At 40.7% G+C, this 22623-nt stretch overlaps 1 protein-coding gene across 4 annotated transcripts in view; it reads left to right on the plus strand.

Annotated features, from left to right (window-relative positions):
* Positions 1–22534, plus strand: part of LOC308581934 (rho GTPase-activating protein 7-like) — a 93589-nt gene extending 71055 nt beyond the window's left edge. For all 4 annotated transcript variants that reach the window (XM_081184730.1, XM_081184728.1, XM_081184729.1 and 1 more), the window contains exons 2-14: positions 1552–1623; positions 2923–3004; positions 4932–4995; positions 5933–7284; positions 7620–7790; positions 9015–9174; positions 10079–10277; positions 10912–11128; positions 16595–16709; positions 19148–19363; positions 19837–20054; positions 20305–20478; positions 21349–22534. In XM_081184730.1, coding sequence (XP_081040856.1) covers positions 1552–1623; positions 2923–3004; positions 4932–4995; positions 5933–7284; positions 7620–7790; positions 9015–9174; positions 10079–10277; positions 10912–11128; positions 16595–16709; positions 19148–19363; positions 19837–20054; positions 20305–20478; positions 21349–21445 — 3137 coding nt within the window. In that variant the 3' untranslated portion in view covers positions 21446–22534. The remainder of the gene's footprint in view (positions 1–1551; positions 1624–2922; positions 3005–4931; positions 4996–5932; positions 7285–7619; positions 7791–9014; positions 9175–10078; positions 10278–10911; positions 11129–16594; positions 16710–19147; positions 19364–19836; positions 20055–20304; positions 20479–21348) is intronic.
* The last annotated feature ends 89 nt before the right edge of the window (positions 22535–22623 follow it).

Raw genomic sequence — 22623 nt, forward strand, 5'->3', positions numbered from 1 at the left:
ATACTCTTTTCTCTAATACTTTGATACTCTTTTCTCTAAGCTGATAACTTAATGATGACTATTTTGAGGAAAGGTACACTATAAATTAGTAATAATGCATTCCATCAGGAAAGCTTTGCCAGCTGGTGTGTGTGTGTGTGTGTGTGTGTGTGTGTGTGTGTGTAGGGATCCTTTTCAGTCAGCAGTCAGAAGGCCTTGGGTGGACATATGAGGGCTGTAACATGAACTGGACTAGAGGAGAGAACAGCCTGCGGCCTTCCTTAACAAGAGACACAGTAACTTGCAATATTGGTTCACGTTGGAGACTGATGGCTTATGCTCTTCCAGAAGTATATTAAATATGTTTACATTTTTAAGGCATCTGGTGAATGTTCTGTAGTTCTGCAAAGTTGTATTTTTCCTTTTTCCTGTGGGAATGTTATACTGTTAGCCACAGGATTTTTATTAATTGCCACAAAATAAGTCATTAATTTTTAGTTCCTGACATCTGTTTTTGTGAACTAGATGCCAGGTGTTATAGATAGTGAGCTGTAAAACAAATAGTAAAATGCTTTAGGAAATAGGTGGGCCATATGGAGCATGGTTGTTTCCTCAAAGCACCACAGAACACCTTCCAAGCCACCAGAGCGCCTACTTGTACACTCTAAAGCAACAAGCATTTCTCGGCACACTGGAGGCATTAGCCTCATTAGTCTTGTTTTCAAACCATCATCATTTCTCAAAGGCAGAAAGTGTGCCTCACAAATAATTTCTCAGTGTTTAGACAAAAGTATTGCTCTGACTATACAAAAGATGCATCTGAGCAGGAAAATCACTTGGGGCACTGAGTAAGTAAAGCTATTATACTCAATGCCACCAGCTTAGACGCAACTGCGTGTCAAAAGCATCTGTTGTATGCTTGGATACTCAGAATGAGATATGTGTATGAAGAGTACGCCGATCAGAAGGTGGGCAGTTCGAATCCCCGTGACGGGGTGAGCTCCCGTTGCTCGGTCCCTGTTCCTGCCAACCTAGCAGTTCAAAAGCACTTCAAAGTGCAAGTAGATAAATAGGTACCACTCTGGCAGGAAGGTAAATGGTTTTTCCGTGAGCTGCTCTGGTTCTCCAGAAGCAGCTTAGTCATGCTGGCCACATGACCCGGAAGCTGTACGCCGGCTTCCTCGGCCAATAAAGCGAGATGAGCGCCGCAACCCCAGAGTCAGTCACGACTGGACCTAATGGTCAGGGGTCCCTTTACCTTACTATTAAGAGTACAGGCAACCCTTGGTTTAGGCGAGTCCAACTGATGTATGCCAAACCCAGAAGTATCCCCAAAATGTCATAAAAACGGCATGAAAAGGGGCAGAGTAGACTCATGCCCTCTGCCGACGCACCTGGGGATCTGGAACACAAAATTAGGATTGCCTGTAATATATTAAAAGGTAGGGAGGAAAGAAAACGGGTTGCTTTAAAGATAGTAGCGTAGCTTAACAATGGTTTGTTGTTGTTTTTGCTCAGTATTGGAAAACAAAACTTAATTTGTGTTCTTTTTTGTTTTGTTTCTAATTGCAGAAATTGAGGCCAAAGAAGCCTGTGATTGGCTGAAAGCTGCTGGCTTCCCCCAATATGCTCAGATGTTTGAAGGTACTACTTCACCCATGGCGTTCTGAGATGCAGAATAATTGAAAAGTATTGGCAATATGTTCCTTCCCTTTATAAACAGACCCTCTTGTGGTCCAATATGCAGTCAGTTATAGGGAAATATCTAACCAATTCATGGCTGACAAGGCCATCAGTGGCTACTAGCCAGGGTGGCTGTGTTCTACCCTCCATTGTCAGAGGCATTATGCCTCTGAATCCCAGTTGCTGGGAATTGCAAGTGGGCTAAGGGCTGCTGTGCTCATGTCCAACTTGCAGGCTTCCCACAAGCAAACTGGTTGGCTTCTGAGAGAAGAAGATGCTGGGCCATTGGCTTGATCCAGCAGGCTTGTCTTATGCAAGCTTATTCAAGTTTATTTGTGTGCAGTGGGCAATTGGAACATAAAACATTTTATTATCTGCTAATTATGCTGTTTTAAATGTGCATTTTACATTTGACTTTCTTCTGTAATGTTTCCTTCTGGACTGTTTTATTTGATTTTTTAATGTAGGTTGATTTTTTAATGTAGGTTGTGAGATTTTTTAAAATCAAAATATAAAATGATCTAGAAATGAACTTAGTGATAGACTCTTGACAATGTTATGAGTCTGTTTTGCATTATCTGTTTGTTCCTATCTCTGAGTAGACAATGGAGATAGAGACTGAGCATCTAATAATCAGTGGCTATGTTTGTAGGTAACGCTAAACTTAATCACAGATTAGCATGAATGCTGGGGAGGAGATATCACCTACTTTGCACCTCTCTGGTCACTTTAGCTCAGTGATGACTTAGCATGTTGTCTGAATCCAGGCATGTGGTTAAGCTCTCTCCTCCTTAACCACAAGCTGCAACTGAGGTTGCTTCTTGTCTTAACAGCCATGTCTAGCTGAAAGGACAAGGTAGGCACAAAGTGTGCGCAAGGTCCTCTCTGGGAGCTAGTGCATTTCTGCTGTCTTGGTAAGCCATAGTTTGCTAGGCCGGTGTTTATTTCCTTCATAGAAGATTTTGAACCTTTTTTGGTTAAAAATGAATCCTATCAGCTGGCAAGCTGATAGTGTGTTCATTTATAAATCTATGCTTTCTTCCTTGCAGAGATTGAGACCATTTTGAGTCTGGCAGCTGTCACTATAAAAAACCACTACTTGGGGAGTTTGTTTGTTGTTGTTGTTTTGTATTTTTATTAGAGATTTTCTTGATTTACAGAAGTGGGGGGTTTGTTTTCGAGCTGATTTAAGAACTTGTGAAATTAATCCCCCTCTCAAAAAAAAAATAATCATTTACCATTGTGAACTCTGTTTTGCAGATATGCAGTTTCCTATTGACATCAAAACTGTCAGAAAAGATCATGAGTTTTTAGACCAAGATGCAATAGAATCCCTATACAGGTAAACTTTGCTCTGAATTAAATAGATGTGTATTTAGATTGACAACCTGAAGCTTTAACTAAGTCAGTGGCTGTATCTTACTAGTTTCCTGTTTGGCTGTCTGAAGACAGGCACATTACTATATAATTATTAGAATATTTGTAAGTAGTAAGAACTGCTATATGGCTGTACAAGTCTTCGAAGGGCTTTTTCTTTTGAAAGCTAGGACAATTCCACACATACAGTGTTGCTGTCATGCTGTTGATTGCCTCCAAATCAACCTGGGTTTGCTCATGCATTATCCTCTAGACTGCCTAGGAATAGTCTTGTATCTTGTATGAACTGAAATGACAATTATTATTATTAATTTTATATACTACCTTTCATCTGAGTATCACAAGGCAGTTTACCATATAAAAACACAAAAATGCATGACATAGTAACAAATAGAAACAATAGCCCTCCACAGTGTAAAAGGCCATAGATGGTTTAATTAGCTTGGGGAAAGAAGAATGTTTTTGTTTTGTGACTAAAGATACTTCTGTTTTTGGATTGTTGGCTTTCTGAGAAAGTTAGTAGGTTATTTTAGAACGCTACTTTATATGTTATATTGCAATGGACCAACACTGACTCCACCTCACATCCCTTATCTACTGACTTCCTTTATTTTACCTACACTAAGGAAGATCCCTCTCCCCCTGAATTCTAACTTTTCAGGGTGCCTAATGTTTAGGAATAATCTGACCCAAACTACAGTGAATAAAAGTAGCAACATTTGCAAAATTATGAACCCTGGAATTATTCTCAGAAAGAGCTTTGGTAAGATGCTGCAGGCACAAAAGTGATGCTGACATTTTGCCAAAGCAGCTGTAGTAATATAGGTGCACTTTATAATTTATTTTTCTTTTTTTAAGGAAACAGTAGCTTTGCTAAATATATGACTCTTACCCACTCCAGGGGAGTACCGGAGTAATTGCTTAATTGCAAACAAATTGCACAACAATCTTTTTAAAAGCTGCTTAATTTCTCAACAGATTGCTTAAAGGCTTCATGTAACCCACACTAACACAATTTGGGCCTCCCTTTTAAATAGCTTCTCAAGATAAAAAGAACAAGTCTCTCTTCATAGAGTCAGGTCTGAACTGGCAAATTTTTATTCATTGATCTATTGTTGAGGCTTTTATCAACTTGTGCAAAAGTGGAAAGATAAGAAGGTGCCAGATGTTCGTAATTGGACTGCAAGAATTTGAGATTTATGAGTTACAGAAAAATAAAACTTTCTTGGAATTGAAACGAACCCCTGTATTTTTATTTTTTGGGCTTCCGTTTATTCACTGCATAGAACAAAAGCACATCAGGAAATTTATATTATACCAGGCAATATGTATATATTAATAGTTTGCTTATATGTGCTACCTTGAATTCAGCATGGAATAAATGATGTTGCCCACATTAACTTTTTTAGCCATTACTTGCTGAAAGAGGGACTTGTTTACCATTCTTTAATGTTTTCTACCTGCATCTCAAGAAGGTTCTCATGCACTTTTATCACTGTTGACATTTTGACCATTTTTGTGTTACCAAGTCATGATTTTATACCTGTTTCCATTTGTATGTGTTTAAGAGCATTAATAGGGAATTGTAGGGTTTTATCCAATATTAGTTATACTCAATGTAGACCTACTAAAATCAGTGGCCTTACGTATATTAGATCCATTGATTTCAGTGGGTCTACTCTGAGTATGGATTAGCTTCCCACATAATGAGGTGATAGCCAACTATTATTAGTGGAATACTGGAGTGAAATGAAGATGGCTTAATGAAATTACATGTTAATTTCCTTTAAGAACTTTAGTGGATTGAGAGCGGTTTAGTACAAGAGCCATTTAGTACAAGATTATAAGTAACCTCAGGTTAAACGTCTTAATGTGTCCCCCCCCCCTTCCAGGCGTTTGAATACACTGAACAAGTGCACAGCAATGAAGGTGGAAATAAGTCGGCAAAGAAAGAGGGTACGTTTCCAAATTATGCAATTGTTTTTATAAAAGAAACTCCTTGATATAAATTCAAAGGTGTTGACATAGAAGACTGTAAATCACAGAGAGATTTAATTTTTTTACAATTTCTGTTTAATAATCAGCAAGCACCAGTTATTTATGACTGGGAACTGTTTGTGAGTTTTGTTGTGCTGAAGTTCTTCCTCAGTTACAAATATGTTTGAACCATTCTCAATTCTCACCAGGAAGTCATGCCAATGGAATAATGTGAGAACTCAACCCTGAAGCTGAGCTCTGAATTGCCCACTTTGATTTTAGAGTTTTAGTCAGATAACTAGAAGCAGATGCAAAGTAAAAAAAAAGCAGAACAACTCACCTAAGCTAGCATTAAACAGAAATAGTTCTCAAGTGGTTTAAAAATCACTTTAGATTGAATCATTGCAGCACTAAAATGTTGAGCATAAGTGCAGCTGATTGACCAAAGCATCCTTTTACATTACATGATGGCTTGGCTGCAATCCTTTGCATTTTCAAGGCAAGCTTTAGGCTGAAAATATTAGGTTGAATACTTTGAAAAGCACTGAATGCTTTGAAAAGCATTCTCACACACATGTAAAATATCGCAGGCCTAAAATCCACCAGTCATAAGTATCTCCTACTGAAATCAATTGGACTTGCTTAAGTATCTTGGATTCAAAGATGAGATCCATGAGTCTAGGCATAGTATTCCCATATGTAGGGTAGGTGTCACACTTCTTTTACTCATGGAATATGTGTCTGGAGTCAGAAGAGTTCTCTGCATTTTTGGAGTGGCTTTCTTGGCGTGTGGGAGAGCTGGCAATAGCAGGCAGGGACTGAACCATAATGCATTGTAGTAAAATGTAAGAATGAATATTAAATCAAAATTTTGATCACATGTCTCATCTTTTTTATCCTCTTTTCTTGTCTTAAGAGTGATGAATCTGAAGAGGATGAACCTTGTGCAATAAGCACCAAATGGACTTATGAGAAATGTAGTCGGAGATGGTCTCGGTTAGAATGCTCGGAAGGTTCTGGTACACCAGCCTTTGACGGTCTCAGACTTAAATGCTCTGGCAGTGGGGATATAGCCTTTTCTGATCAAGCGGAGCGAAATGACGAGTCTTCAGTTCACAGTTCTAGTAGCGGGGATAGTGATTTAATCAGCTTTCCAAAGACGTTTGAGGAGGTTGAGATGAGCAGGAGTTCTTCAACATGCTCCTCAAATATATTGGTATCTCCTGACTCTACTTTCAGTTGCTCTTCTTCACCTAGTGAAACCTTGAACATAATTAGTGAGGACAAGCTCTTGGATAAGCCATTGCACAGAAAGGGAAGGAGTTTCTTAAAGAGAATGGAGAAGCTGCGCCTGCGAAGCAGCAGTTTGAAGCGAGAAGCACATTCAAAGGCCAAGCCCATTATTAGCGAGCCTATTCTTATAGAGGGACTAAATGAAGAAAAGCTGAAAAATTTCAATTGCGTAAGTATTTCTGACGTGTCTGAGAGTCAGCCGATGCAGCAGTCTTATTCCTCACAGACCTGCAGCAGTAGCAGCCAATCTGAAAACAGCAGCACTGTGAGCACGCCGAGCCCTATTATCAAAATGAGGAGACACAGTAAAAGAGAAGGAATGTATGGAGAAGAATTTGATTCCAGCAAGTTTTCCTTGTGGAATTATATTTCGGAGCATAACGAGATACATTTGCACAAAAACAAAGTGTTTCAAGTACCACAAGGCCATAAACCTGGGACTTTCCCCAAAGCCCTTACGTACAGCCTCTTGTCTCCAATGGACAACACTTCTGTGAACTGGAGAACTGGGAGTTTTCATGGGTGTAGGAGGAACAGGGTTCAAATGGGTTCTCAGGAGCCTGAAACGCCACCTGGCTCCCTTTCATTGATAGATAACAGACTGAGCATATATGACAATGTGCCAGGCAATCATCTAAACAAAATGGATACACCAGAGGTTGGTGATGATGATGTTTTTACAGAGCTAGACAGTGTTATGGAGCATGTCAATGGACTCAGGAAGTTGGTCAGTCAGTGGACAGAGAAATTCTCTGATGATGGGGACTCCGACTCTGCCAGTCCTTCCAACCAGTCCATCTCTCCGTGTCCATCATCCCCTAAAGAGATCCGTCTTGAGACTGAAAAGCATTCAGAAGGGAAATTGCCAGAATTGTCAGTTACTGACAGTGAAGGGAACTGCAATGAACGTGGCCTCACAGAACTGGCATATGTAACAGAATCAAGGATGAGACGGACATTGGCGCATTCTATCAGGTCAGCTATATACTGGTTGAGGTGGCAAAAAATTAAAAATGAAATTTGGCTGGGGTTGTCATTGTAAGGGGTTAATCAGTTGGGCTTAAAGCAGTGTAGCATAAACTTAAGCTGAAGTAATGATTTAATAGTGAAGATAATCTGGCTGAATAACTTGAGGTTTGATGCTTGAACGCCGCAGAACTTGGTCTCTAAAGTACAGTGTTCTACCTTTCACAAGGTATTTTGAAATTCATAGTGATTTTCTGTGGGTATGCAGCTTTAGAGAGAGGGCGGGTATGGACAATAGCAATACTGAAGAGCACTGAAACAAATGTGTTTGTTTTTTTCTTTAGACATGTGAGGAGACAATGGTCTACTGAGGAAGGCACAAATTTGGAAAGTCTTTCTCAGCAAATTGACTGCCAGTCAGCTGCCCACCTAAATCGATTGCAGAAGCTTGCTTTGTTAAAATTGACTACTTTAATGGACAAATACTCTCCTTCCAGCAAGCAAGGATGGAACTGGTAAGTTAGAATGAAGTGGAAGTGTTTCTGAAGTGAAAGAACTACCTTAGTCTTGAATTGGAAATTGAGCCTGTCCCTATATGCTGATTTTCAGAGCAAATCCCTCCAAAGGAAACTTACAAAAGACAATTAACTTCATATACATAAGCAGGAACATGGTGCTTTCAATTGATTTACAGTACCAGTCCACTTGCAATGCTTCTAATACAGGACACCAATGATTTCCCTTTTACTTATCCCATCTGTGACCCTTACTGCTGAACCTATTCACCAACCAGAGCTGTTCTCAAGCTGTATACCTCCTTCTCCGCCCACCCACTTCATTTCATGCTCTAGATGGTTCAGTTCCTCAAGTCTGTGAAACTTGTGCTGTAATTGCAGAAATATTTTAGACTTTTAGCAGCACTTCCTTTCATGTAATGATTAGACAGACTTGTCTTGACTTTCTGTCTTGTGCAATGGGCAGTAATTCATCAGGTCGTGGAGCTAGTTCTAAACATATATCTTCTCCTTCTGGTGGTCTCAGCTGGTCTCAGAACTGCATGCAGGTATGATGGAGGTGTGCCCAAATGCTTCTCTGTCTCCTTCTGATAACCTCTGATTGCATTAGCAACCAAACTCAGTGGCATAAATTTTACAAAATGTATTCTGATCCTCAAGGCATCTGTAGGAAGTTGCCTATATGTAATTCTCTCATCATAGTGTCCCTGTTTCGCTGGCTAACCAGGTAGAACTCTCTACTGAATCTTCAGTATGTTTATGCTGATGTTTTTGCTTACAAACAAGTATATTGGGGTTTGCAAAATTTGGGGGAATAAATTGGCTGAGGATTGCAATAGAAGAAGGGCAGCAGGAGATAAAGAGCAGGAAACTGGAGGGCGGATAGCTGTGCAGTAAGTAGTTGTACTTCAGCTTAAAGAAACTGGTATTTCATATTTGAACAGTATCTTGTTTGGCATAACAAATACTAAAGTAAAACTTCTGTTGGGATGCCACATGGCTAGCATTGGCAGATGCAGCAGCTCCAATGGTATGTTTCTTTTTCCATTGCTTTGGTAAATACTGCTTTCCTTTCAAACTAATAAGGGTTAGAATTGTTAGTTGTGTCCTCCTGATACTTTTTGTATTCTATAAATGAATTCAGTGTATCTACCCCACCTGCCTGATATGCATACCCAGCTCAGAGCATAAATCTGCATAAACAAATGAATTCCGTATTTTCAGGACTGTTCCAAAGTTCATCAGAAAAACAAAAGCACCAGACTATAAGGACAAAAATGTATTTGGAGTACCGTTGCTGTTAAATGTGCAGAGAACAAGTCATCCTATTCCAAAGAGCATACTCCAAGCCATGGACTACTTAAGAGACCATTTTCTTGATCAGGTATCAGTATGAAAGCTTATACTGTATTAAATAGGAAAAAGCTTTTCTGTTACTAATATGAGCAAATGTCTTATAATATTTCCCCTCGTGATGGTTCTTCCACCCCTTCAAAACTTAAGCAGTTTTCTTTAAATGTCGTAAAGCTTTATTTTACTCACAAGACACGCATTATCTCCATATACTTGCAACAATTTCTTATGCTGAATTTAAGAAGCTTTGCTCATAATTTATCATAGCCATGGCTGGCTCTCAACCCTCTCTTTATTAGAGCCTCTTATTCTGATTTTGTGTACATACACACATACGCCAATAACGTTCGATGTGTTTGGCTTGGTATAGCTGCAAATTCCTTGTTTTGGTGGGGTTGGGGGACCCCTGAGTTTACTGTTCTAATGGTCTGAAATGCTTATGTGCTGGAAACAAAAACAAAAGAAGGGATACAAGGCGAGGGGTTGGGGGCAGAGTAACACTGGGACTGCTGAGGCAGACATTTTCATCACTCAGAGCCTGCGTTATCAAGCAACAACTTGCTTGTAGGTGGCTGCCATCATAGTCCAGACACCATAAACAGGACTCTCTTTAGCACTTTACATCACCTCCAACCTGCTGAGTGACAATATAGTGTGTACAATACTGCAGATGAAAGGGTCTGTACATGTAACAAGGAGAGATTAAAGATGCATTATCAACATTCTTTTTACATTTTCAAATGAAATAATCTCTCCCCCCCCCCGTTTCTTTTATTGTGCATATATCAAAGTGCCTTTGAACATAGTACAATCAAAAGTGCCTAGAAAGCTTGTGGATATGTAACCACATTAAGAGTTCCATGCCACAGCCAGAGTCAAAGGACATTATTCTGCAGATTGAATGTTTACTCTTCTTTTTTTGTTCTTTTTCATAGGTTGGCCTTTTCAGAAAATCTGGTGTGAAATCCAGGATCCTTTCCTTAAGGGAAATGAATGAAAATGACCCAAACAATGTAACTTATGAGGGGCAGTCAGCATTTGATGTGGCAGACATGGTGAAGCAGTATTTCCGAGACCTTCCGGAACCTATATTCACCAGCAAGCTCTGCGAATCCTTCCTCCATATCTACCAATGTTCGTACCTGCTGTTGTTTTAATTCTGGTTGGCCATTTTAGACATTTATTTTATAAGTGGAATGTAATTTTGCTTTGTTAGTTTAAGTGTGCCTGATGCTACTTAGTTCTGATTATCAATTAATTCAGTTTCTTAAGTCAGAGGTCAAGGGACAAATGATGTACGAATATATTTTTCTTTCTTTAAACTAGTCTCTAAGACGAGCCTTATTGTTATTATTAAAATTTGTATACCACCATGTACATGTAGATCTCATGGCAATTCACAACATAAAATTGCAATATAAAAACACAGAATACATAATAAAAATACAAAGACAACCCAATAATCCCCTCTACTGCAACACATTTAAAGGGCACCATATGTCAGCTCAAAGCCTGGTTATAGAGGAATGTTTGTTCCTGATGCCTAAAGATGTGTAATGTAGGCATCAGCCAAACCTCCCTGGAGATAGCACTCCACAAACACGGAGCTGTTCAGAAAAAGCCCGTTTGGTATGTGTGTTTAAGTTTCTACCCTACTGCATTAAAAGTAAATGGAAACTACATTGTACTCAAATAATAAATGTCAACTCTTGTTGTAAGAAGATACCCTAGTTCCTGATCTTGGCTTCCATCTTTTTCCCCTCTCTAGATCTGCCAAAAGATCAGCAGTTTTGTGCTGTCCAAGCTGCTGTTCTTCTGCTTCCAGATGAAAACCGAGAAGCTTTGAAAACACTGCTATTCTTTCTCAGAGATGTAGTGGCTTTTGTGGAGGAAAACCAGATGACTCCAACCAACATTGCTGTTTGTCTAGCACCATCCTTGTTTCACCTTAATACCCTGAGGAGAGAGAGTTCCTCATCGTCTAGGTATTTTTGCGTGAACAATACTTGCTTGCTGATGAGCAGTGAAGGAAAATACATTGTACAAATGTAAAGGTGCTTCAAGTCAAGTCACCTTTTTATATGGCATATTGCCTTTTTACTTGCTTACAATGGTCATTTCTTTCAAGTGTAGGTTTCTTTTAGCCACTTTGTGCTGCTTTAGCTGAGTTCAGGTGCAAATCATAGGTCTGTGAGGGTTGGAATGCACCTTATTTCAGATGTTAACAACTGTTAATGGCTGTTAATTGAATATGGCTGTCCTTTTTAATCATGGTGTGATTAAAAAAAAAAAGAGTTAGCACTGCCAGAATGGACAGTAGATAGAGAAAATACCCCCTGTACTGTTTGGATATTTGGTGAGTAGCTGCCTAAGGATAGCTAAAGGATTCTATATCAGCCTGTTAATATTTAAAAATCATAGTAGTGCTGATTGTTAGGGAACAAAAATAAGTAGATCAAGAATGGGAAACCTGTGGTCCTCGAGGTGCTGGTGGAATTCAACTCCCATCAGCCCCAGACAGCCTGGTTAATGGCCAGGAATGATGGGAACTTCAGTTGCCTCAACATTTGGAGGACCACAGGTTTCCCCACCACACCCCCCAACAGTAGTTTGAAAGCTTTTTCTCTGAGAAAAAAATCATTTCCTGACAATAGTGTATGTTGACTTGCTCCATTTAAACGTTAGTTTCTTGCAGAGGGGTGAGTGGGTGGGGTTTTGCTTATGGCTATTCCAGACACTCTTACTCTGGAGGACCTTTTAGCTTTATTATACTCATCAAGTTAACCAGCGATAAGCACTATACTGTCCTTTTCTGAATGTATGTACTTTCCTAAGATGCTGTTATTATATTACCTCATAAGTATAGCAGCGCTTCACTGTAGCTTCATGCCATACATGGCTTGTTAACGCAATAACACAGTGGTCCTGGGCTGATTACTTCCTGGGCCAGTATGCTCCCACCTTTTAAAAGAGGTAGCGCAGGGGTGGGAAGTAGCGACATAACTGGCTGCTCCCACAAGAGATTTGTGACCAGAGTAGTGGGGGAAGCAACCCCATGGTGAATTAACAGCACAAAACTGGATATTGGACTGCATCCCTCAGGGCTATACTTCCAACGTAACATTTCTGTAGAGGCAACCAGAAAAAGGTGGCAGACATTTTTTTTAAAAAAATATGGGGGTAGCTTTGGATCAGCCTGAAAAGACCAGGGTGATTTAGCAGAGACATACATCTCAAAGAGGCTTTCAAAAAGTGAATGAATCTCAGTTTACTGATCCCCATATATACCTAAAGTGTGACTTTTTCATCTCTGCTACAGTGAGATGTAGACGCTGTCTCTGCATTTGCGGAGCTTGCCTATCTCCACATGCAGCAATCCCCACAGTCATTTAGAAAGTTGACTGGGAGTCAGGTTTAAAATTGTAGAAAAATAGTACTGTGGGTACAGAAAGTTGCATCAGTACCATCACTATAACAGAGGCCTGTTAATGATGAAATGCATATGCAGTCATACCTTGGGTTAAAGTCACTTCAGTTTAAATCTTTTCAGGTTGCGTCCCGCGGTGACCTGGAAGTAATGGAATGGGTTACATCTGGGTTTTGCTGCTTGCGCAGGCGCAGACGCTCAAAATGATGTCATGTGCATGCGCAGAAGCAGCGAATCGCGACGCGCAGACGCAGGTTGTGTTCTGCTCAGGATGTGAACAGGGCTCCGGAACAGATCCCGTTCGCATCCAGAGGTACCACTGTACTAACTAATAGGAAAAACTGTACTTGAGCAAGAAGCATTCTTTAGATTGTGTGAGTTGAATGTCTGTGGCAGGTTAATGCCATTAAGGGTGCGAATTCTATTTCATGAGTGGGGGTGGGAAGCTTGAAAAAGTATCTGCATGTTTTAGGATGATAGCTCAATCTTTGAGAGAGGTGAAGAGAGGTAAAGCATGTGAAGAATGTGCTTTTAAGAAGAGTACGCATCCCAGATGCGTATCAGGCTATAAAACAAGTCCTGTGATGCTCAGCATTCCCCAGAGAGAGAGAGAGAGGAATCCAGAGCTGAGATGATGACAGCATTGTCAGTCATAAGAGAGTGAACACATAATCACAGCCAAGAATGTGTCAGAAGAATTGATTGCAAAATAAAATGCTAAATTCTTAATTCCAGGTGAAGAAACTTATATTTTGGAAGTTTAGAACTTTTAGAGGAGGAGGCCTCTGCCACCAGACTTTGCTTTGAGCTCTGTACTACAGGAGCAGCTATCTTAAGAAAAGAGGGAGTGCTTGTCTTTTCTCCCTCTCCCCACCCCACCTCATTGTTTTAACAGCAAGGTTGCTTTGAACGGGAAATTTGGATAATAAATTTGCTAATATTTTACTTTCAGTGTTGGGACTTCAAAAGGACCTAATCTAACAGCTTTGGCTTCAAGGATTAAAGTCAAGCATCTTTATCTAACAACCTCTTTTAAAAAACCATTCACAAAGAATTTTCCAAGATAAAGCTATTAAGAGATGAATGCCAGGCTCTTGGCAATCCTAATCTTGGCATGATGCCACAAATAAGCTTAAAATATGAATTAATGCTCTTTGGCAAAGCATTTGGAGCTCTTAAATAATGTGATTGGCTTTCCCTTAGACTTTCTGGGCCAGCCTTTAATTAAACACGTCTAATGATAATAGGCAAATCAATGAGAGCTTTGTGTGCGCCTTTGAATGAAATGTACCTGACCAGGATTGGTTAAAGCATACTCACTTAATAGGACTCATTACAATTAAAAGTCTATTTTAAAAATATATTTTATTAACTTTTCCAACATGAGTAATAAGCACAGAACAGAGAGTAAACTGTAGCTCATGCATTTCAAAAGAAATAATCACATCCAGTAACAAGAAAATATGATATAGTAACAGAGATAATAGTGGTTACAATTGAATAAGAAGTCCAACTGGCTACCAAGAGAGTCTGTCCAAAACAATGTCTGTAAATTTGGTGGTGAAGGTTTCTTGCTCATAATTATGACTGGAACTACAGATTTGAACGTTGGACAGAACACTCCCTTGGGAAGTACTTTATATCCTATGCTGTATTTCTCAATGACCTACTTCTCAATGAGGTAGTATCCCTTGTGTCTGAACTACAAGAAGGGGCTTATGAGATTAACAGTCTTCCTGTCTCTTGTGATGTTTGGAAAAATTAGTGTTGTGCAACAAATGTCAAAAATATGGCAGGCAAGTACACAGGACACTAACCTGCTCCACACATAATGCTAAGGTACGGTTTGTGTTTTTACCACACTGTGTGTAAGAATCGCTTAGTGTTATGTGGTAGAACAACCTGCGGTTAACATTCACCATAGGTAATAAACCATAGTTGAAGCTGAAATGTCTGACAGATAATCACTTAATCCATGGTTCATTATGTCACAGAATAATTAAAAGCACCAAAAAAAGCAACTGAGCCATTTGAGTTACAGTGGTACCTCTGGTTAAGAACTTAATTTGTTCTGGAGGTCTGTTCTTAACCTGAAACTGTTCTTAACCTAGAATCATAGAATCATAGAGTTGGAAGAGACCACAAGGGCCATCGAGTCCAACCCCCTGCCAAGCAGGAAACACCATCAGAGCACTCCTGACATATGGTTGTCAAGCCTCTGCTTAAAGACCTCCAAAGAAGGAGACTCCATCACACTCCTGGGCAGCAAATTCCACTGTCGAACAGCTCTTACTGTCAGGAAGTTCTTCCTAATGTTTAGGTGGAATCTTCTTTCTTGTAGTTTGGATCCATTGCTCCGTGTCCGCTTCTCTGGAGCAGCAGAAAACAACCTTTCTCTCTCCTCTATGTGACATCCTTTTATATATTTGAACATGGCTATCATATCACCCCTTAACCTCCTCTTCTCCAGGCTAAACATGCCCAGCTCCCTTAGCCGTTCCTCATAAGCCATCGTTTCCAGGCCTTTGACCATTTTGGTTGCCCTCCTCTGGACACGTTCCAGTTTGTCAGTGTCCTTCTTGAACTGTGGTGCCCAGAACTGGACACAGTACTCCAGGTGAGGTCTGACCAGAGCAGAATACAGTGGCACTATTACTTCCTTTGATCTAGATGCTATACTCCTATTGATGCAGCCCAGAATTGCATTGGCTTTTTTAGCTGCCGCGTCACACTGTTGGCTCATGTCAAGTTTGTGGTCAACCAAGACTCCTAGATCCTTTTCACATGTACTGCTCTCAAGCCAGGTGTCACCCATCTTGTATTTGTGCCTCTCGTTTTTTTGCCCAAGTGCAATACTTTACATTTCTCCCTGTTAAAATTCAAAGTTCAAAAATTCAACCTGAGGTACCACTTTAGCTAATGGGGCCTCCCTCTGCCACCGCTGCGCGATTTCTGTTCTCATCCTGAAGCAAAGTTCTTAACCCAAGGTACTATTTCTGGGTTAGCGGAGTCTGTAACCTGAAGCGTCTGTAACCCGAGGTACCACTGTATTTGAATTTTTGGCTATTCTTCACTTGTGGCTGTGCAGCTCATTGGGCAGTGACAGCTCCATGACCATAGTTGAGGGAGTTCAGGTTAACCTTTGGTTAACATTAAAAATGAACCACAAACCTTAGATATTGAGAGACCGTTTACCATACTTTATAAACCATAGTAAGCTATGGGGCTTGGTTCACATACAGTGCCAAGCCATGGTTTAATAAAACGTGTACCATTGTTTTCTTCCTTGGAAGAAATTCAGTGTTGTGCTTTGGCAATAATTTCATCAGCACAAGCTGTTCAGCTTGCTGGACAGGATGATCCTCCCTCTCTTCTTCTCGCACGCTCTTCTGGGGGTATTTTAAGGACCCACCCCGAGCCAGTCTTGCGAGGGCCCTGGAGGAGGAGAGGGGGAACCTTTGTGTGGGCTTCTGATAGCAGGACTAGTTAGTTGAACTCTGTCCTCTGAAGTATGTTTTGTTTTCCATTGCTCTTGCCTCCATGCATTTGTAGTTTGGTGAGCTTTTGGTGTGAAGTTGTTAAACAAACTATGGTTAAGAAAGTATACTGTGTTCATATATGACACCAAGCCATACTTAAAACAAACCAAAGTTTGTAAGCCAACAGCAAACCATGGCTTCAGTTCATGGTTTATTGGACTGCACATAAGCTGCTGGGCAGGGTTAAACATACTAACGTTGTTTAATAAACCATGGTTTAGCATTATGTGCAAACTATCTTTTGACATGTAGCCTTCAGGGGGCCTGCCCAACCTATTATCTGTTAAATTTTTAGAATGTTGGTGAAGACTACCTTATACTAGAGGGCTGTCACTGTTTAGATTGACAACAAAACATGCCACAGAACCAGGAGCAGTTATTTTACATTTCTATCCCTCCCTTTCACCTGCAGTCTGAAGTGATAGTGCCCTTACCAGCTACATTGTGTGATTTGAATAAGCAGCCCTTTGTATTCTTCTCCTTAGGTCCAGCCAGAGGAAGCACAGTACAGGAAAACCTGACCAGAGAGACCTGAGTGAGAACCTGGCTGCAACTCAAGGCCTGGCCCATATGATAATGGAGTGCAACAGACTCTTTCAGGTAAGTTGCTTTCTTCAGGAAGAACCACTACTTTAACTTCATTGGCATCCTCCATCCCTCATGCTGCTTAGAAACTTGTGTAGTGGATACTTTGTTGGTTTGAAATCAGAACAGCAGCCCTTTTCATTGTTGGCAATAATGAAAAGCAGATGTTGGACCAACTCTTAATTGGTATTCATTAGTACCAGACACCAATGGTCTTTTGCTCCAGGAAGTATACCTCTCTAAACAAGCAAAATTTACTTTCTCTTAGTTCCTTGATAGCAAGGAAACAGTTTGCATTTTTATTTTGAGCTAGCTCAATATAAAGGTTGATTCATAGGACTATGAAGCATATAATTAATGCTATATATATATCAAATCACTATATTCCAAAAAGCTGAACCTTGAGCTTCATGCATCTCTGCTAGTGGTGATTTGGATATGTGTAAATGCCACCCAGGGTAGAGTTGGGCTTTGGGTTGAGGAACCAATGGCCAGATGATGCAGGACTCTATGTGCCCTGACTGTAAGTCACGTTGGTTTAACCTGAAGAGAGTTAGATTTCAACAAGAGTTGGAGATTCCACATCTGTACGCTAGTAACTTGCGGTGGCAGGAAAAACAGGGAATGAACATGCACAACATCCAGTTTGGTTGGCTGTGTAAATAAGCCTTCAAGATAGCAGTCCTCCTATTACTAGTTATTCATTCAATTTATATACTGCTCAGTATTAAAATAAATAAACCTCTAAGCAGTTTACAACTATATTGGCAGGATTACTGAGGACATAAGGCAGTGTCACTACAACGGCTCAATTATAGGCCATCACTTGGAGCTGAACAGATAACTGTTCCAGGCTGAACAGGTAACTGTTCCAGGAGCACTTGTCTTTGTACTTTATAGAGTAGGATCAGCTCACCTTCCTGGGTTTGATGCTTTCCAACATTTCCTCCCAAATCTCAAAATCCAGTGACTCATTGAAGTTCATGATGGCTAGAAACACTGGTACCACACTAGTTTCATCTCCAGAATCTTCTTGCTCCTCTTCATCTTCATGTTCACTACTTTCATCCTGTTCTTCATCAGACTCCTAATCTTCTCATTTGTACTGTCACCATCACCTTCCTCCTCCTTTACATGGTCTTTGATTCATTGTATGAGAGTTCAGAGCCAGAATAGGTTAATAGTGGACATGTTTAATTTAGTAAGTCATAAATTTCTAAGCACAGTTGAAAGCAAGTGCCTGGCTATTTTGATTCTTTGATTTGCTACTTTCCGCCACCCTTGGTTTCTTCTTGGCTTATGCTAAATATGGGCTCAGAAATGTCTTATAGTGTGGACATGACTCCTCAGCCTGTTCTTTTTTGAGGGGCAGCACCCATGTTAAGCATGAAACCAACAGTATACCACTTTCTACATTGATCTAAAAAGTTGTTAATGATGAGGGAAAAGTGTGAGTTTTCCAGTCTCTTGTTTGAGCACAGCATGACCTTGGTTATGCCCATTTAGTCCTGACTTGTAGACCCGCTGGAATCTCTTCTTCCTGCATTACGTTGTTTGCATCTTGTGTGTGGGAGTTTGACCTGCTTAGCGTGAGGCCAGAGCTGGGAAGGGTGAAGAATGTGTGGCATTTGGGCCTTCTGACCACTCCTCTTGGCAGCACTTGAGCAGATATGAACTAGTGCCAAGATGCCCTTCCACTCTGGCATTGAAATTACTTGTTGGAAAGGCCTGGTGAACAGGGCTTTCGTGCATGAGGCGGGAGAGTGGCTTTTAATCAATTGAGATGTTCCAGTCATTCTTGCTTCCTCCCTTGTCTTTGACCTTGTTTTGTGGCATGAAGTGTGTGGGAAAGGGATAAAAAAAACAACAGAAAAGCAAGAAGGGGAGGGTGGGGAGGAAACCGCAGAGAAAAGAGGATGGGAGGGAGAGGGCAATGACTATTTGTGCAGCCTGCTGGGCCAAAATTAGACTCAATAGTTCAGGCTAAACGTTAGCACGAACCTTTTTTGCTTTGGCACAGGGAGCTGGCAGTGACTTTGTTAAGAGCTAGGAGCAAAGCCCCAAAGAGTACAAAGGTTGATATACTATTTGTTCAGCCTCACTTTTTGGAGAACAGCAGCTTAGGTTCCTTCAAATAAGTGTTTTATATGTATCTGTGTGGTTCCCACACTGAGTACTCAAAAATCCTTTCCTCCCTTTTTGTCTTAAGTCATGTGTTTGATTCATACATAACTGTAGAAGTGCTATACTGTAGCATTCAGCATCAAAAAACCACATTCCCACTCTGCTTGCGCCTTGATGGGTGACTGTGTGACAATTGTGTGTATACTGTTATTGAGCTCCTTTACAGGAAGCCTGGGATACAAATGTAATAAATACCGTGAAATATATTGGGATATCCATTTCTTATGACCTATGTGTCCTAGCAACTAATTTCTAGTATTTTTCTGCAGATTCCTGACTACTGTTTGGATCACAGTTATGAAAATTTACATGATCAAACCATCTCCAGTGAAGTAGATCCACACCAAACCTCCCTAGCAAAGCACTGTAACACAGTGGTCTCCCTGGAGCGCTCCATGCAGGACTTGCTCCGAGATGCCAAGGAAAAATTCAAGAACTGGGTTACTTGCTCCACCTTAGAAGGAGTGGATTCTGCATATAAAAAGGTAATTTTGGTATGAGAACGTAAACGAGGCTCAGAGTAAATGAGTTTTAAAATGACATTAATACATGTGTATTCTGTGAAAATAACCAGTTAACAGTATCTTGTCCCATTTGCAAATAACCTCCCTCTGAGAAATAGGTCACACATTAATTAGAAAAAGTATGGCATGGAGCACAAAAGTACTGAAATGCCACCATAGTGCTGTTTCCCAAACTGGAAAATTTATTATTATTTTGAATATGTGGATAGTCACTTTAGGTGCTGTGATATGACATCCATAGCTAGCAGGACCCAGAGGTCAGAGGTGATGGGAGTTGTAGTCCCCAAACAGCTGCAGACCCAAGTTTGGGAAATCATGTCTTAATGGATTGAGGGAGCATGTTGACTCCAGTTCCAGGGGTTCTACAGCCATTGGGTCCCAAGCTGCTTTTGGCAGACTCAAATCATTTCCTAATGGATTAACTGTCTTCTAAGGTGGATGATAACTACTTGGTCCGGGTATGGAAAGCGTCAGCTGAAATTGATGCTGCCCCTAAAGTGGTTCTATATCGGATACTGATGGAACAGCACCTCTGGAACCCAAGCCTTCAACAAACAAGAGTCCTAGAAATCTTAGATGATGAAACAGACATTTACCACTATGCAATGGAGAGCATGTCTCCACTTCCTCCACGAGAATATGTGGTTCTAAGGTAAGGAATCTACAATATTCCTGTCTATGCCAACTGCTGTTAATTATGAGATGAGCTGCAGCAGAGGTAATGACTTGACTTAACCTTAGTTGAATATTATTTTTATACATACAGCTGGACACCTTGATCATGTGCAGAGCCTGGAAGTTGATGTAAATGAGCTGTTACAGTTGATAGCATGGTTTCAGTTCATAAGCATAATGGCATATTGATAGCCAATGAGATTATTGATTTGACCTTTTGTTTCCAGGACTTGGCGGACTGATCCTCAAAGCAGCACATGCATATTAGCAGCTACCTCAATAGACTGTGAAGGTGTTACCATGACGGGGATCTTGGGTCAGGTCCTACTTTGTCAGTATCTTATAGAAGTAGTCGGCACTCAGAAATCCAAAGTCACACATGTCTGTCGAACAGATACCAGGTATCTATATTTCTTTTATTTTCTTGAGAGTGGCTTGACATAATAGATGAGGTTTCAAATGCAATGAAGGTCAAGGGCTTGCTAGAGGAATAAGATTCGAGTATGAAAAACTGGCATTCTGTTTGTGAATTGGCTGGCCGCTTGTTATCCGTCACTGCACCCGTCACTGCACTGCTACAGCTGTTTGTTCAGATGTACAGAAATGTGGTGGAAACTTTGATTGCAGTCTTTTTAGTTAATAATGATTAAGTGCTTCTTTCATGGCCACATGTGATTTAGAAAAGTAATTTCAGGCAACCTCCTCATAAATCTGCATAAAGATTGAACAATTTTCAGAAGCAATGCTTCGTGTGTGTTGTAAACATGCAGTCAATACAGTGGTACCTCTGGATGCAAACAGGATCCGTTCCGGAGCCCTGTTCGCATCCTGAGTAGAGCCCGCGACTGTGCGGGTCGTGATTTGCCGCTTCCACGCATGCATGTGACGTCATTTTGAGCGCATGCGGAAGTGGCGAAACCTGGAAGTAATGCGCTCCGTTACTTCCAGGTCGTCGCAAAGCGCAACCCGAAAATACTTAACCTGAAGCTACTTCAACCCGAGGTGTGACTGTAGTTTTATAGCATTGGTGGTGGAGGAGGAATGCCTAAAATGAAGGGTGGATTTAAGTGTTGCACGTTTGCCAGATGGAACAATCTGCACTCTTCTCCCCCTGTGCACTGTTGTGGGTTCCCCAGAGAGATTTTGGGGGAGAGATGGGGTGGAAAGCACTTTGCTGGAAAGCACAGTTAGCTCAACCTGGCCCAATAGTCGGGAAGAGAAATTGTTTAAGACTTTAGTTTTTTTTAACAGGCCATTTCATTTATTGGCAGGGGCCGCACAACTGAATGGTACAACAGGGCTTTTGGTCACATGTGTGCTGCAGAACTGGTAAGGATTAGAGAGTCCTTTAAAACTTCATCATACTGAGAGCAAGCCAAAGATGACATGGTGCTTTTCGAAGTTAAATCAAATGTGTGGTGCCCAAAGCTAAAGTTTACCAGACTTCATTATCGTAATTGAAGCATTCTAGAACTGTTAAGACATTTTTATGCATTTTATAATGTTACTGCTTTTTTATTAAAAAAATCTACTGAGAAAATTAAATTGTTCAATATTACCTATCAAAATAAGTTATTGAAAAATGAACATCTTGATGTTCTAATAATGTGTAAATGTGAGATTTTATTTCCCCCCAGATGCTTTATAAACTAAAAATGTGAGAACAAATGTGTAATACTTTAGCAGTGCTATCTGCCTAAAGAGAACTCCGCACCTGTGATGTCTTTTTCTGTTTTTAGCATTCTAAACTATTAGGAATATAATGATCATATAGGAAGCTATGCTCTAATTTATTGGTTACAGACATTTGTACTTTTTACAGTGAAGAAACAATCAGAAAAGGGCTTCTTTTTTCAGTGGAACTGTGTGTTCCAGCACCTCTGAGCTGCGCCCTGGAAGTGGGTGGTGGTGAGAAACTTGACCTGCACCTTTTATGGGCTCCAGAAAATTGCAGGAGGCCTTTGCGGAGGGTCTTCAGCCTAACAGCTGGCATGGGGAAGCCACTTGTGTGAGGTAGGGGCCTTGTTAAACTGCTCCACTGAGGTGCACGCAGCTGCGCCCCTCAGCGGAACAGTTTAAAGAAGGCGCTCACCTGTGCCTCAGCTGCCTTTGCACAGGCAGGCAGTTGGGACACCTATTGCTCCTGGGAGGAAGAGGTGGCCTGCCCATCGCCTGTGTGAAAGCAGTTGAGGCAGCCCCGCCAACAGAGCAGCCTCTGGCTTGTGAAGAGACATATTTTGAACTTCAATTTGCAGTACACCGCTGTTTTGGAAATAGAAAAAAGGGTTATGGGGTTGGGAGGGAAAAGATAATATATTGATACTACTGGTACTTCCAGAATATATATGATATTTTAACTCTGTACATTCATTGCATTTCCTAAAATACTGTAATTTAGTGTCAATTGTGTTTATAAACTCAGACAATATACCTTCAATAAAAAGGTTAAGCACTCAATGACTGCTTTGTTCACCATTGTGACATTTGTGGACTACAGCAGTGGGAGAAATCACATTACCTCCTGCTTCTTGTGGCTCTAGACTTTG

This window comes from Podarcis bocagei (assembly GCF_964188305.1).
Source record: "Podarcis bocagei genome assembly, chromosome: 2".
Classification (NCBI taxonomy): Eukaryota; Metazoa; Chordata; class Lepidosauria; order Squamata; family Lacertidae; genus Podarcis; species Podarcis bocagei.